General features: G+C 35.4%; 2 protein-coding genes across 3 annotated transcripts; one reads left to right on the top strand and one right to left on the bottom strand.

Annotated features, from left to right (window-relative positions):
- The first annotated feature begins 1,473 nt into the window (after positions 1–1,473).
- On the top strand, positions 1,474–13,886 carry IFT52 (intraflagellar transport 52). Of its 2 annotated transcripts, XM_073976448.1 has the most exons (6): positions 1,474–1,717; positions 1,804–2,113; positions 12,401–12,618; positions 12,682–13,109; positions 13,173–13,421; positions 13,487–13,886. In XM_073976448.1, exons 3-6 carry the CDS (start codon positions 12,408–12,410, stop codon positions 13,775–13,777), a joined length of 1,179 nt encoding a protein of 392 aa, XP_073832549.1. In that variant the 5' UTR covers positions 1,474–1,717; positions 1,804–2,113; positions 12,401–12,407; the 3' UTR covers positions 13,778–13,886. The 2 variants fall into 2 exon arrangements, with proteins under 2 accessions (XP_073832549.1, XP_073832548.1); XM_073976447.1 differs by lacking the exons at positions 1,474–1,717; positions 1,804–2,113 and adding an exon at positions 11,926–12,115.
- On the bottom strand, positions 5,863–6,400 carry LOC141398793 (cytochrome c-2-like). The gene has a single exon (XM_073976453.1). It carries the CDS (start codon positions 6,298–6,300, stop codon positions 5,974–5,976), a length of 327 nt encoding a protein of 108 aa, XP_073832554.1. The 5' UTR covers positions 6,301–6,400; the 3' UTR covers positions 5,863–5,973.
- Positions 13,887–14,453: the final 567 nt, after the last annotated feature.

Here is a 14,453-nt window from a genome sequence, read left to right as displayed (position 1 = left end):
AATTCAATATATAATAAATTTTATAAATAAATAATAAAATATCTTATAATTCACACTGAAAATATAACATGAACATTTTTTTAACATTTAAGAGAGAGAGAGAGAGTATGTGAAAGAGCTCCCTTTGTCCCATCTTACCCATAAACTCAAAACATTTTCATGAAAATTTTCATAGTTTGACACAAGACTAACTAACAAATTTTAGCTCTGTTCCAGAACTAAAAAGTTTTTAAAATTTTTACCACTTTTACACATTTTGCGTTCCCGTACACAAAATTTATATGAAAATCGTTTACGACTTTTACAACTTTTACGACTTTTACCACTTTATAAAGTACGGGAACAGGCCATTAGTTATTCGATTAAATTTCGTTTCGCCATAATGGAGCTACTTTCTTATGCTAAGTTTACATTTACGAAATCCACTCGATTTCAACTGTCAATTCCATAGCTCAAACGTCAAATGAAATCTCATCTGGATTTCATTTGACGTTTAACCTATGGATTTGACAGTTGAAATCGAGTGGATTTCGTAAATGTAAACCAAGCATTAGCAGTACATACTATGACTGTTGCAATTACAGTAATCACAATTACACATTTTTCTTTGTTATTTGATGTGTTTCTGTTAAATTAATATGTATATGTCAGTTACACCATATACACTTTAACGTTCATTGAAATAGTAGAATGTCGTAATAAAATTCTCTAGACTCTCTCTGCACACACCTTTTTACAAAATTAGAATAATTAACACGTGTAATAATGCTTTCACAGCACTAGAATTTATTAACAAACAATTATTACAGGAGAACAATGTACATGACCTTGCGGTAAATTACTAACAAATGGGAAAATTTGAGACAAAAACATACATATTGACGCACTGTATGTATGTATGTACATACATGATATTTTTCTACATTTACTTTTGTCTTTGAAGACTAGTGTTATCATCTTCATTAATTATCACTTTGGCTATAGGTAGACCTGCATAGTTTATCTTATCTAACTATTTGTTGGTAGTTGATTTGTTGGCAATACATAGCTATGTATATTGGTGAATGTTTGGTAATCAATGATATAATCATATGGCAAATATTAAAAAAAAAATATATACCTATAATTTAAAAAAATTTAATAAATTCAATTGAGTAATTAAAAATAAATCCATTGAATATTTTAAATTATGTTATTGTAAAATATTCTCATTTGTAAAGAGGACAATAAAATCAATAAATAGTTTTTAAAGTTATGTATAGAACACAGCCATTGAAGGCTGAAAAATGTATTAGAGAACATTTTTTGATATGCGTTACATTTTACAGTTGATCGTGTAACAGTTCTGCTGTTTTCGATAACACAACAACAACACAACTTTTCTCTGTCATATTCGAAACGCTACTGGGACATCAGACATATTGGTAAGGTCTCTGAAATGGTGTTTGGTAAACTTGCTGATGCATCCGTTAGGGAGCCAGAACATCATCATCGGGAAAAAAGTAGATCCCGGATCATTGAACCAATATTAATCGGCGTGTACTCACTTTGGGATGTTGTGGGAACATATTGTATGTATGTCGGTGGTGCTCAAAATATTTTGTGCATTAGTCTCCCTGAGCGAGTCTTCCCTTTGCTAAACCACAACAGATGAGAATAGAGTGAACATATGTTGTTGTTGCAGTCACGTTAACGTATATGGGTGATCTTGGCTGATGTATGTATCAGTTAGTATACGGATCAATCCTGCTTTATAGGCCTATTATAATGTATGTATATATTGACTTTCTTTTGAAACTTTAGCCTACTCTCACTATATCATGAAAAGCCTTCCTGCCAACATTTTATTTTTTGGACGCCCAGACATGTAACTGGCCTACTGAAGATATGAGGAGAGTTGGCTCTTGTGGAAAAATTATTCAAGTTTTCGAATGGGATCCCAATACCTTGAGGTAATTGCTGATCGATATTAACTCAACAACCTGCGCAACCTAGCCTCATCTCTGCAGTCCAATGTGACCGTTGTCCAAATGTGGATTATTTTCAAATTCCTCGTATGGGAGAAAGCTAGAGGTCAATAAGATAAAGTATTGACCGACAAATATCATCCACGGTGGGTACTGGCAGGCATTTTTTGAAAGGTAACGCATTCATAGATGACCCCACGAAAAAAAAAATGTACATTGTTGTATCTAACTTATCAACCACCCACCTCTAGTAAAACGTTTCACAGCCAGTTTCTGTATGTCGAAAGAAGAATGTGTGCGAATGAAACACGCCCAAACTCTTGTGTGTTTTTCAAATTTGTTTTTTGTTTTGGATCAAAAGCAAAGGTAAAATTATTTCGAAAACTAAAGTTCGGGCGTGTTTCATTCGCACACATTCTTCTTTCGACATACAGAAACTGGCTGTCAAAGTATCTAAATAGCATTTACAGCCTGTTTCTGTATGTCGAAACCAAAATGTGTGCGAATGAAACACGCCCAAACATGATTTTTCGAAAAATTGTTACCTTTGCTTTTGTTTCGAAACAAAAAACATATTTGAAAAACATCTAAAAGTTTGGGCGTTTTTCATTCGCACACATTTTCGTTTCGACATACAGAAACAGGCTGTTAAGGGCATGTTTCACTATGTCGAAAAGAAATGATTGCGAACGAAAAACACCTAAACTTTGGTTTTCATAGCAATATCGACTTCTTGTTTGCTTTAAAACAACTACAAAACTTACAAATCATACACGAGTTTAGTTGTTTTTTTTTCGTTTTCATTTTCGTTCTAAAATCTCTAACTGTCAGTTTCTGTATGTCGAAAGAAGAATGTGTGCGAATGAAACACGCCCGGACTTTAGTTTTCGAAATAATTGTACCTTTGCTTTTGCTTCAAAACAAAAGACAAATTTGAAGAACAAACAAGAGTTTGGACGTGTTTCTTTCGCACACATTCTTCTTTCGACATACAGAAACAGGCTGTAAAATCAAACTTCACAATAAATATGATTTTAGAGCCTGTTTCACTATGTCGAACGAAAATGAAAACGAAAGTAAAACTACTAAACTGGTATATGATTTTCAAATTTTGTTGTAGATTCGAAGCCAAAGCAAAGTCAATATTACCATGAAAAACAAAGTTTAGGTGCTTTTCGTTTGCATTCTTTTTCTTTCGACATAGCCCTTACAGCCTGTTTCACTATGTCGAAAGAAAATGAATGCGAACGTAAAACACCTAAACTTTGCTTTTCATGGTAATATTCAGTGTGTTCGGTTACTCAAAATTTGTACAAATTGTTACTGGATGTTGTTCGTTTACTCTACAGTACAATGTAAAAGACCTTAGTCGTTTACAAGAAGTTACTGGACTTGTACAAATTTTTACAAATTATTGGGTAAACGAACACACCTATTGACTTTGCTATTGCTTCGAAACTACTACAAAATTCGAAAATCATACACGAGTTAAGTAGTTTTTCTTTCGTTTTCATTTTCGTTCGACATAGTTAAACAGGCTGTAAGGTATTTCAGTCTTAAATGTCGTTAGAGCACCTCTCAATTCTGATTTAAAATTTAACCAAAGGTAATCCTTATTATACTGATGACAACGTTATATAGTTTTCGGGGGGAATTCCATACTTCTCGAGATATTGGTCCTGACTTTTATGAACATTCGTACTACATATTATACCATTATGTAGCTAAGGGTCAGGGACGTACGCAGGGGCGGCCCAGGAGTATGGACTTCCTCCATGTGTATGCTGAGCTGGCAGCCACTGGCCGGAACATTGTTGTTGCGTGATTCCGGGTCAATTCGGTACGAGAGAACCCGCTGCCGTGGGATTGACTACTCATCTAACTCCAGTAGATCTGTGGCTACGTCCCATTGAAGCAGCGACTTTCCTGGAACTGGAGATAGACCCAGATTGAACACACAAACATAAAAATAAATGCATACAACAACAACATGATGAAGATCCAATGGGTGTCCTATAGCAACATAATGGTTTTAAAATACAATTTCCAAACAGTAAAGATACAAATTTTGGGAAGTATGGACTTATTGTCCTAAAGCTGTATATCGTTGTGATCATGATAATATGGACTTCTTATGATATATGTACATAAATTTCACAACGACCCAAAGGGTGTCCGAGGGCAACATAATAATGTTATAGCAAAACATTTTCGAAAAATCAAGACCCATATCTCGGGAAGTATGGACATCCTCCCGGTAAACTATACATAATTGTGATCAGGATAATATGGGCAACCTATGTTATAAATTTCAACACAAACCGCGAGTTGCCCTTAAACTACACTTGTTTCAAGTTTAAAACAAAAAATACATTTCCCATGTAATATTCTAAACTGATAAAATCACACGGGTATGTTCTGAGACACACTTCACCTCACGCCTCAAGCAGTTCACCCCATTTACGCTTATTCTTCGAGTATTTTATGGACGGACTAGAGTGTACTATTATTTTTAAATACCCTAATATATCTTAGTCCCAAGAAATTTCCAAAAAATAGGAGTAAATGGGGTAAACAAAATGTTTGAAGCGTGAAGTGAGAGGTGAAGTGTGTATCAGAATATAACCGACAAATTTTACTATTCCAGGAATTTATTAAACTAAAAGGATTAATAAAATTCTAGCAATGGGGGTGTTATTCTGAACGTAAATTCCCCGCGAGTTTTTTCACCCTGTGAAAAGACAAAACTCACGGGAAATTTTCGTTTAGAGTAAGGTTTAAATATCAAAATCTCCAATTTATAAAATTGTGTTCGTTTTGTGATTCATTTTATAACAAAAGCAATTTTTCAAGTTCAACCGCAAAACTTGGCATATAAAAATATATACATATTTTCATTCTGAATACTCAGTATGATGCAACTGGCTAATAAAAAGTTTTTCCATGAAAAAAAAAAAAAAAACACACAGTACACACAGTTATGAAATGCTTTCTGTTGGCATTGTATTGCGCAACTTCAGCTAAAATTTTGTTTATACAACATTTGTTGGGACTGGAGGAAAAATAAAATTTCAAAATATTCTTGTATTTTTCCCCCGCTCCAAACATCTTCTGTGTACCAATTACGTTTGCTACAATTCAAACAAAGAAAATCATAAAATAATGTCAATGTCTTCTAACCCAATATGGACTGTGTAGGAAGTAAACGTTAGAATATATTCATAAACAAAAAAATTCCATAGCCGCTATAGTCAGCCAAAGTGAGCTTTTTTAATCTGCTATAGTCGTTTTGTTGCTCGGCACAAGCAACTGTATTTGTTGAAATAATCAATAACGTCACAGTAACAGTCAAGTCACCAGACAACCAACCTTCGCTAATAATTTCACCAGTTTTTACAATTTCATACATAAGGCCATGATGCCCCACTCCAGCCATTAGTATTTCATTGTTTATGCAAAAACATCTCGTAGTTTCTTCCATGTTGTTGATGCTATTATGTTGTCGTGTCGTCGTCACACGTGACGTTGCCAAGCCTTTGAATTTGAACTTCAAACTCACGGAAATACTACACATTTTTTGAAACACGTTGAACAGGGTGATAAATATCTGTGTATGTATCTTTGCGTTGTTGTATTGGTTTGTATAACACTTTTTAGAATTGGGGGAGGGTTGTCCACATAGAGGGAGGCGGCAGGGGGTAGCACACACGAGTCACACTTTTGTTGTTACGTAAAAGCCAAAGATAAGCTAAATATGAATGAAAAACCTCGACTTTTTTTCTTGTGTTTGGTTTATGTGAGGTAATGAATTTTCTTTTATTCTATTGATTTAATGCTGCTAATACACTTGCTGATGGCTCTTCCATCCACCATCTACGTTTCACAATAATTTAAATTTACATTAACTAATATTAATGTTTATTTAAGATGTAGTATTAACATAAATTAGAATTGATTTAATTTGTAGTTGGTATACATAAATTATAATTTGTGTATGGATGAAAATTTAGGCGGTAGCGGATTTCAGGTAGGCAATGAGGTCAGCGCGCTCACCAGGCTTCTTCAAACCAGCAAAGATCATCTTTGTGCCGGGAATATATTTCTTGGGGTTTTCCAAGTATTCGAACAAGGTGTCTTCATTCCAGGTGATGCCCTTGGATTTGTTGGCATCTGTGTAGGCAAATCCAGCAGCTTGACCAGTCTTACGGCCGAACAAACCATGTAGATTGGGGCCTACTTTGTGTTTACCACCAGCTTCGACGGTGTGGCATTGGGCACAACGTTGGACGAAGAGTTTCTTGCCCTTTTCAACATCACCAGCTGGAATACCCATATTTTTGAATTTGATTTCGATTTGTACAGCGCGAACTCTAGAACACAAATGAAGTGACTAAAAATAATACGACATGTGTTGGTGCTTTTTTGTCAATTTTGACATATCGACATCGTTGCCATATATTCACTTTTAATTTCAGCATGCTGTCATTCCAAATGGCATGAAAAACGGCGACGAAAGAGTTGCCAAATTAATGATTATTTGCAAGAAAATAAAGGGCGTTTTTCCACAATTCAGAAAACGTTAAAACGGAAGGAAATTTTTCGGACAAGAAAACAGAATTCACCGTTCGAGACTTCCAGAATATTGATTGAAGGGCTTTGTTAAACGCGAGGAACATTTATATAAGATAGAAGTGGCAATCAGCTGTAATTTTACTTTTTTTTTGTAAATTTGGTTTTCAAAATGTAATAGGGTATACTCACGGCTCAATTACCAAGGTGTCACACCAGCTCACAGTGGTCGCGGTCATTGGCCGAAATTAAAAAAAATAAAGTCTAACTTTTGGTACGAAATGTGTTCATATCTTCTCCTTACATGTTACATTTTTTTAAAATACATTTGTTATGCATTACTTCTTACTGTACTCTTTGTGAATAGCATCAAAAAAGAGAAAATTTAATAGGTTGGATTTCGAGGCGAAATCAGTGAACAAGTTGGGTGAACGTAAAATATTAATATCAAACTAAATGAACTCTATATATTGACCAAACTTAATTCGAATATTGAAAAAAAATTTATTAACATATATTTTATTCAGTTTTGTGTTTGTTCATTTTTTGGATTGTTGACTGAAGGACTTTTGTAATGTCATTTCTTCGGTATAATTAAATTTAATGTAAAGTTTTAGTTATGTTCCACCTCTTTACCCCAAACGAAAATTTTTTTAAAAGATCAGTAGTAGTCTGAAGATTCTTTTTCAAGATATCAGCTTTGGAACTTGTATCCAAAATACCTTTCAGGGAGTTTCAAATGTGCAGGTGATACATTTCAGGTTTTTAAATATATAGTAGAGACATTGTGCCATGCAGTTATATGAAGATTACGTTAAAATGTGGTCCTCAATGTAAAATATCAAAAATTCAGCCATTTTGATTGATTCTTAAACTAGAACCCTAAAAATAATGAATACAATTAGGAGGGTTGGCGTTTTTTGTTTGGGATGACGACTTCTATTTTGTTTTTCAAAATAGTCAGGCTTAATCTCATAGTCGTTGTTTTAATATTTTATTAAAAGAACTTTAATTTATTAGTGGAAAAAAATTGGCGATGTTTACCAAGGGGTAAGGCAGGAAATACTATAGTTTCAGATCTCGCCACAGATCTTCATGAGTCCCCTTATTTCTTGTTTTTCAACAAGAAACTTTTTATACCCAAGTTTTTATACCCAAAATTGTTTTAATAAAATATTAAAACAACGACTACGGGATTAAGCCTGACTATTTTGAAAAACAAAATAGAAGTCGTCATCCCAAACAAAAAACGCCAACCCTCCTAATTGTGAGACCGTCAAGCCTACCTCCAGGAAAGGTTAAGGCATTTCAAATTAATAATTTACATAAAATCTTCAAAATTCAGAAAAATCGATCCATTATATGGAGAACGTTGAGCCAATTCAAAATTTTTTTGCTAGAAGGTTTTCTGGCACTAGGGAGTACCGATTGCCAAATTTTAGCCAATTTCTTTGAAAGATGTGGTCAAGACCCCGAAATGCCAGAAATCAGGGGCACCGTTCTATGGGGCCTACACCTAAAGTTAGACCTATGTTGGTTTTGTTTTTACTTTTTTATTTGTGCTGTCTCAACATCATCCATTTTTTATTGTGGTTATTCATCTTCAGCAGGAAGAGATCTAATGAGACGTACTGCTCTTCCCTTCGCCCTGTCGCTCCCGAGTGCTCGCAAACTATCGACTATCGCCACTTGTTTCGCTTATGCTCACCGACCAAACTGTTAACTTCCAGTGTCAGTTTCCTGACTTTGGGGTTGGCGGGTTCTTTCGTACCGGATTGACCCGGAACCATAGTGTTTCGGCCAGCGGCTGCCAACCCAGCATTAAACCTATGATTCTACGTATGTTTAAATACTGATACAACAACAACCCAGCCTCTGTTGGGAAATTTGGTCTCACTTCGGGTATTCGACCAGCATATCTCCCTAGCGGGGGATAACAACTTTTGAGCCGAAAACAGTTTTAAAGTACTAGTAAAGTTTTGCGTTGTTTTGACCATGGAGCCGAAGAATTTAAATTTATTTTATATATGCCGGCAAACAGATCAACGCTGAAATTTGGTACCGCAGTCGCCCTATTGTTGTTGTTTTCTTTTCAACGCAAAACTTTACCGAAACTTTAAAGTTTTCGGCTTTAGTAATCTCAAGGCACCTAGGACCCTAAATGTCAAATTATGTATGATTCGAACTGAAAAATGTAGCTTGAAACGTCGAAATACCGGATATCGGGTTGCCGTTATATGGGGGTTATTCCAAAACATGGAGCTATTTAGTCAAATTGTGGCTATTTCGTTTTAAAAAATGTATCTAAAAACGTCAAAATCCATGAAATCGGGGTGTACCGTTATATAGACGCTATACCAAAATGTGCAACTTGACCTGCCTTCAAACATAATCTTCCCAAAATTTCAGCCTCCTATATCAATGGGAATGCTAGAGTAATTACCGCTGACGGACATGCATAGATCGACTCAGAATTTTACCCTGATCAAGTATGAGAGAAGTTCCCATATTCCTTTTGATGGTTTCGGTAGAAAATATTCAGGGTGATTATGAATGTAAACTCCCTGTGAATTTTGTCTTTCTGCCGTTTCAACTTAAAGAAAAAAGTGAGAAAACTAACGGGGTTGATTATTATACCCTCAGCATTTATGCTAACGAGGGTATATACACTTTCATACAGGCAAAATGTGCCTCATCGAAATAATGGTTTTAGACCCAAAGTATGTTTGGACGAAATGTGTTTCAGACAATTTGGAGTCGATTTAGCAATGTCCGTCCGTCTATCCGGCTGGCTGGTGCACACGATAACTCTCGAACGGATGAGCCGATTTGGTCCAAATTTGGCTTTCGTAATATTTTGTCCAAACTTAAGCTGAAAACAGATACAAAGTTTGATTAAAGTTTTGCGTTGGGCGTCGAGAAAAAAACAACAACAACAACAGGACGACGACGATACCATCGTCCAGGGTTTATCTGTTTGTCGGCGTATATTTCAAACGAATTTGAATTTTTCGGCATCATGCCCAACAGTGTAAAAACGGCCAAAACGACACAAAACTTTAATCAAACGTTGTATCTGTTTTCAGCTTAAGTTTAAGTTCGAAGATGGGTTATATAGGTCCACTCCTTCCGGTACCTCCACCACAAAAGTTCGAAAATGTTCGGAAAACTTGTGCGCACGATAACTCTTGAAAGGGGCAACCGATTTGGTCCATACTTTGCACATCGTGAAATTTCTACCAAACTTAAATGAGGTTGCAATATGGACCCAATCGGTCCACGCCTTCGTGTACCTCCCACACAAAATTTCGGAAAAGTTCAGTTCAGGACCTGCTCTCAAATCGTTTTGATTTTTGTTGTAACAACTTGTATTCACGGCCCCGCATACGGCGGTACAAGTTCCGTCAGGGACAAAACCATACTTCCAGAGAAAATAGCCTGAAAGACTCAAAAACCCCTATGACACCGTGTATAGTGGTTGGAGCGCAAGATAACTCTCGAACGGATCTGCCCATTCGATCCAAAATTTGCCCTTGATTATATTTTGTCCACGCTTAGTTTAAGTTCGAAGATAAGCTATATCGGTTCACTCTTTCAGGTACCTCCCCCACAAAAGTTCGAAAATGTTCGGAAAAATTGTGCGCACGATAACTCTTGAAGGGAGGGAACGATTTGGCCCATACCTTACGCATCCTAATATATCTACCAGATATAGATCAGGTTGGAATATGTACTATATTTGTCCATTCCTTCGGGTTCCTCCCACACAAAATTTCGGATAAGTTCACTTTATGACCTGCTCTTGACTAATGTTGATTTCTGTTGAAGCAACTTGCAATCGCTGTCTCAACTACGACGGCAAATGTTTTTTCATTGGCAAGTCCATACTTCTTGGGAAAACAGCTCGAAAGTTGTAAAGAAACCCCTGTGGCACCATATGTAATAGGTGGAGAGCACAATAACTCTCGAACTGATAAATCGATTTTATGCAAAATTTGGCCTTCGTTACTAAGTTTAACTTCTAAAATGGCCCATATCGGTTCTCTCCTTAGGACACCTCCCCCACAAAAGTTCAACATTTGTGTCCAAGTGCAGTTAGGGTCTGTTTGGAGATCCTTTGGAAATTTATAACTATGATCCTGTTTACAGCCATATTATGTTTTCCGTGTACAAGTCTATGCTTCCTGGCATACTGGTCCAACAGGTGTACGATAACCCTCTGAAATGACTAATGGGCGCGATATCCATCGAAAAGATATGACTCTCAAAATAAGATCCACTTCCATAATACTCTGTCGGTCCATTTCCTCCTCCGCAAAACTTTTGAACTTTAATCCTAATCCACATTTTTGTCGACAAATTCAAATGTCCAAAAAGGGCCACAAAATTCTGAAAAGACCCTAAATACATTCGATCTATCCGTAGATGAAAGTTCCAATTCACATAGGCTGAGGGTATATCTCTGTCGGCAAAGCCGACCGATACTTTTTTACTTGGTTTTCTTTTAATGCTTTGTTTACATTTACGAAATCCACTCGATTTCAACTGTCAATTCAATTGCTTAAACGTCAAATGAAACCCAATGGATTTCAGATGAGTTTTCATTTGATGTATACGCAAAGGAATACAGTTGAAATCAAGTGGATTTCGTAAATGTAAACTAAGGGGTAGTTTACACTATATCGTCACCAAAAATGCCCGAAGACGTAACCCACAAAACCAAAACTTTACACTAGAAGCAAAAAACGTTATAAAATTAAAAAACTGTTTTATGGAATATTAATCTTATGAAGGCGAGTATATGGGATATTATCGATCATATACGAAGGGGAATAAGTAGTGAAGCCAAAATCGCTGAAGTGCTTAGTTTTGGGATCCTCCATTACAGCAAAATCTGCAATATTATCCCATTTTCCGAAATGCCATTTCTTGAATAGGATCGTTGTTTTTGAACGTAGAAGCTTGAAATTTTGCCAGAGCATGTATTTTAGCTTTATGTATCAGATTGCCTCAGAAAACGAATTTCGATTTTCATGTCGGTTACGTCTTCGGGCATTTATGGTGACGATATGTAAATGTCATATGACATGAAATTTTCCATCGTTAAATATTCACTAATATGTGGAATATTGGAGATTTTCCTTACGCCATTTATTCTGTGCGTCCACCCCAGCAAAAATATAATAAAATTACGTCTCCACATTGCCTCCGTGGGTAGATATGGAATGTTTTATTTTGTGTCATATGACATTGATAGATAGTGTAAACTACCTCTAAGCCTAATTTACGGGATCCCGACACTCAACATGTGTTGATAGCAAGGTATGCATCTGTTTCGACATAAGCCGTTTTTACACCACCATTACTTTCTCTGTTACCGTTGCATGGCAACCGTTTGTAATTTCATAGGAACCTTTTTATAGTGTTTAATTTGTTTTTATTAAAACATTTCCTTTATTTACGAAAATGTCCTCGAAAAGTGTAATTTGTTTTGATATATCGAAAAATGAACGTTTTCAAATAACCGATAATTATAAAATGCTTCATCGGAAATTGAAATCTCAATATCTTATTGAACAGTAAGTAAAAACATTTGATTATCTTCAGAGAAGACGAAACACAAACTAAAAGAAGAAAAGGACTGAATATACACTGATTTCCACTATGTTATGACTCAGGAGCTTGAATAGAGGATAGTATTTATTACTATTTTATTTTATTGTTTCTATGAAAAAGTTTATAAAGGAAATAAATGACAAATTTTCATAGAACAAGAATCCAGCCCCTGAATGTTTTTTATAATGATAAGAATATCCTTTTGATTGAATTTTAATTTAGTTTTCTTTGTTTCGTGTTGCTTTCAGAAATGACATGGAATTAAAACCTGAAATTTTGGCCAAGGTTAAAATATTTATTTTGGCCGGCCCACAAGATCGTTTTACCGAAGAGGAATTTGAAGCATTAAAGTCATATGTTGATAATGGTGGCAGTTTGTGGGTGCTGTTGGGAGAGGGTGGTGAAAATGAATTCAATACAAATGTGAATTTCTTTTTGGAACAATATGGTATTTATATTAATAATGGTATGTATTCTCATTAAACCCAAACTAACAACAATTTAAGAAACAAAAGTTTTCTATTTTTAGATAATGTAATTCGACCACATTACTATAAAAATTTCCATCCCAAAGAATGTTCAATTGGTGGTGGTGTGGTGTGTGAATCAATGTGGAGGCATATTTTAAAACAACCTGTCGATAAAGTGGACTATGATTTCAGTGATGAAAAATATAAATTACATTTTCAATATCCGTATGGAGCCACTTTGAATGTTTCTGATCCGGCAAATGTTTTGCTTACAACTGGACCAGTTGTTTATCCTTTTAATAGACCTTTGGCCGGGTATTATTGTAATGAGGCGAATGGTAAAATTTTAGCTATGGGTTCGGGTTATATGTTTCATGATAAATATCTGACAAGTTATAAGACTAACGATGCCATTTTGGAATATCTACTCAAGTTATTGGGTAGCAATGATATACAATTTAATCATTTGGATTTTAATGATGTGGAGGTAAGATGACACATTCTTTTAACTAAAGATATCAATTAATCGTATTATTTATTCCCTTTGCAGCTCAATGACAACAAAATCTTTACGGACATTGGTTTTATTGCCGATTTGCCCAAGGCCTGTCTCATAGATTCCATAGGCTCTGAAATACCAGCTGATTTTAAGAAAATGTTTGACATGTCTCTGTGCTCGTTGAGTAATCGTTTGCTCAAGGATGTCATAAATACATATCAACAGTTAAATGTAAAATATGAACCACTGAAAATTATAAAACCCCAGTTTGAAATTCCCCTACCACCCTTACAATTGGCGGTAAGATTTTTAAAACATTTTTGCATTAACAATTTTATAAGAAAACGTTGTTCCCTCCTTTGTAGACATTTCCACCGATTTTCAGTGAACCACCTGCTCCGCCACTGGAACTTTATGATTTGGATGAAATATTTAGTCCACCACGTTCCCAGCTGGCCAATATGACGGGTCAGTGTTTGCAGGCATTGCAATCATCTAAAAATCCGCGCAAACCACCAAATCTCAAAGAATTGGAGAATTACATAAAGGAATGTGCTCGCATAACAGCCATTATAAATGAACAGCATGATATGTCACCCCGTGAAATATTGAATGTTGTCGCCCATCAAATTGTCAATTATCGACCGTATGAATAGAACAACTAAAAGTATTTGGATGGTGTATTGGTATTAAGTAATAAAATTAAGGGGATTTAAATATAAAGTTAAAACAAAATATGTAAAAACAAATGACCATTATCAAGCTCATATTCTGTTCTATAAGCGTAGATTTTTGAAGACTTTTATAAAGCCCATACTCTGCTCCATAAGCGTGGGGTTTTAAAGACCATTTTCTAACCCATACTCTGCTTTTTCGAGCCTATGCTCTGCTCTTTAAACGTGGAGTTTTAAAGACCATTCTCAAGACCATACTCTTCTCTATAAAGGTGGAGTTTTAAAGACAATTTTCAAGACCATACTCTTGTCTATAAACGTGGAATTTTAAAGACAATTTTCAAGCCCATACTATGCACTACAAACGTGCATTTTTTAAAGACCACTCTCAACCGCATACTCTGTTCTATAAACATGGATTTTTAAAGACCATTTTTAAGCCCATAGTATGGATTGTTAAAGATCATTTACAAGCCCATATTCTGCGCTATAAACGTGGATTTTTAAATACCATTTTCATGCCCATACTCTGTTCTATAAACGTGGATTTTTAAAGACCATTTTCATGCCCATACTCTACTCTATAAAAGTGAATTTTTGCAGACCGTTTATAAGCACATACCCTGACCTGTAAACGTGGATTCTTAAAGACCGTTTT

This window comes from Musca autumnalis, unplaced genomic scaffold (assembly GCF_047663935.1).
Source record: "Musca autumnalis isolate F117 unplaced genomic scaffold, ASM4766393v1 scaffold_3, whole genome shotgun sequence".
Classification (NCBI taxonomy): Eukaryota; Metazoa; Arthropoda; class Insecta; order Diptera; family Muscidae; genus Musca; species Musca autumnalis.
Note: the sequence above shows the minus strand (reverse complement) of the source record. Positions and strands in the feature narration are given on the sequence as shown.

Bases quoted from the DNA above. Each gene is read 5' to 3' on its own strand.
- IFT52 (XM_073976447.1), top strand. From the start codon at position 12,003: ATGTCCTCGAAAAGTGTAATTTGTTTTGATATATCGAAAAATGAACGT. The intron at 12,116-12,400 runs GTAAGTAAAAAC...TGTTGCTTTCAG, and splicing joins TCTCAATATCTTATTGAACA to AAATGACATGGAATTAAAAC. The intron at 13,422-13,486 runs GTAAGATTTTTA...CCTCCTTTGTAG, and splicing joins TACCACCCTTACAATTGGCG to ACATTTCCACCGATTTTCAG.
- LOC141398793 (XM_073976453.1), bottom strand. From the start codon at position 6,300: ATGGGTATTCCAGCTGGTGATGTTGAAAAGGGCAAGAAACTCTTCGTC.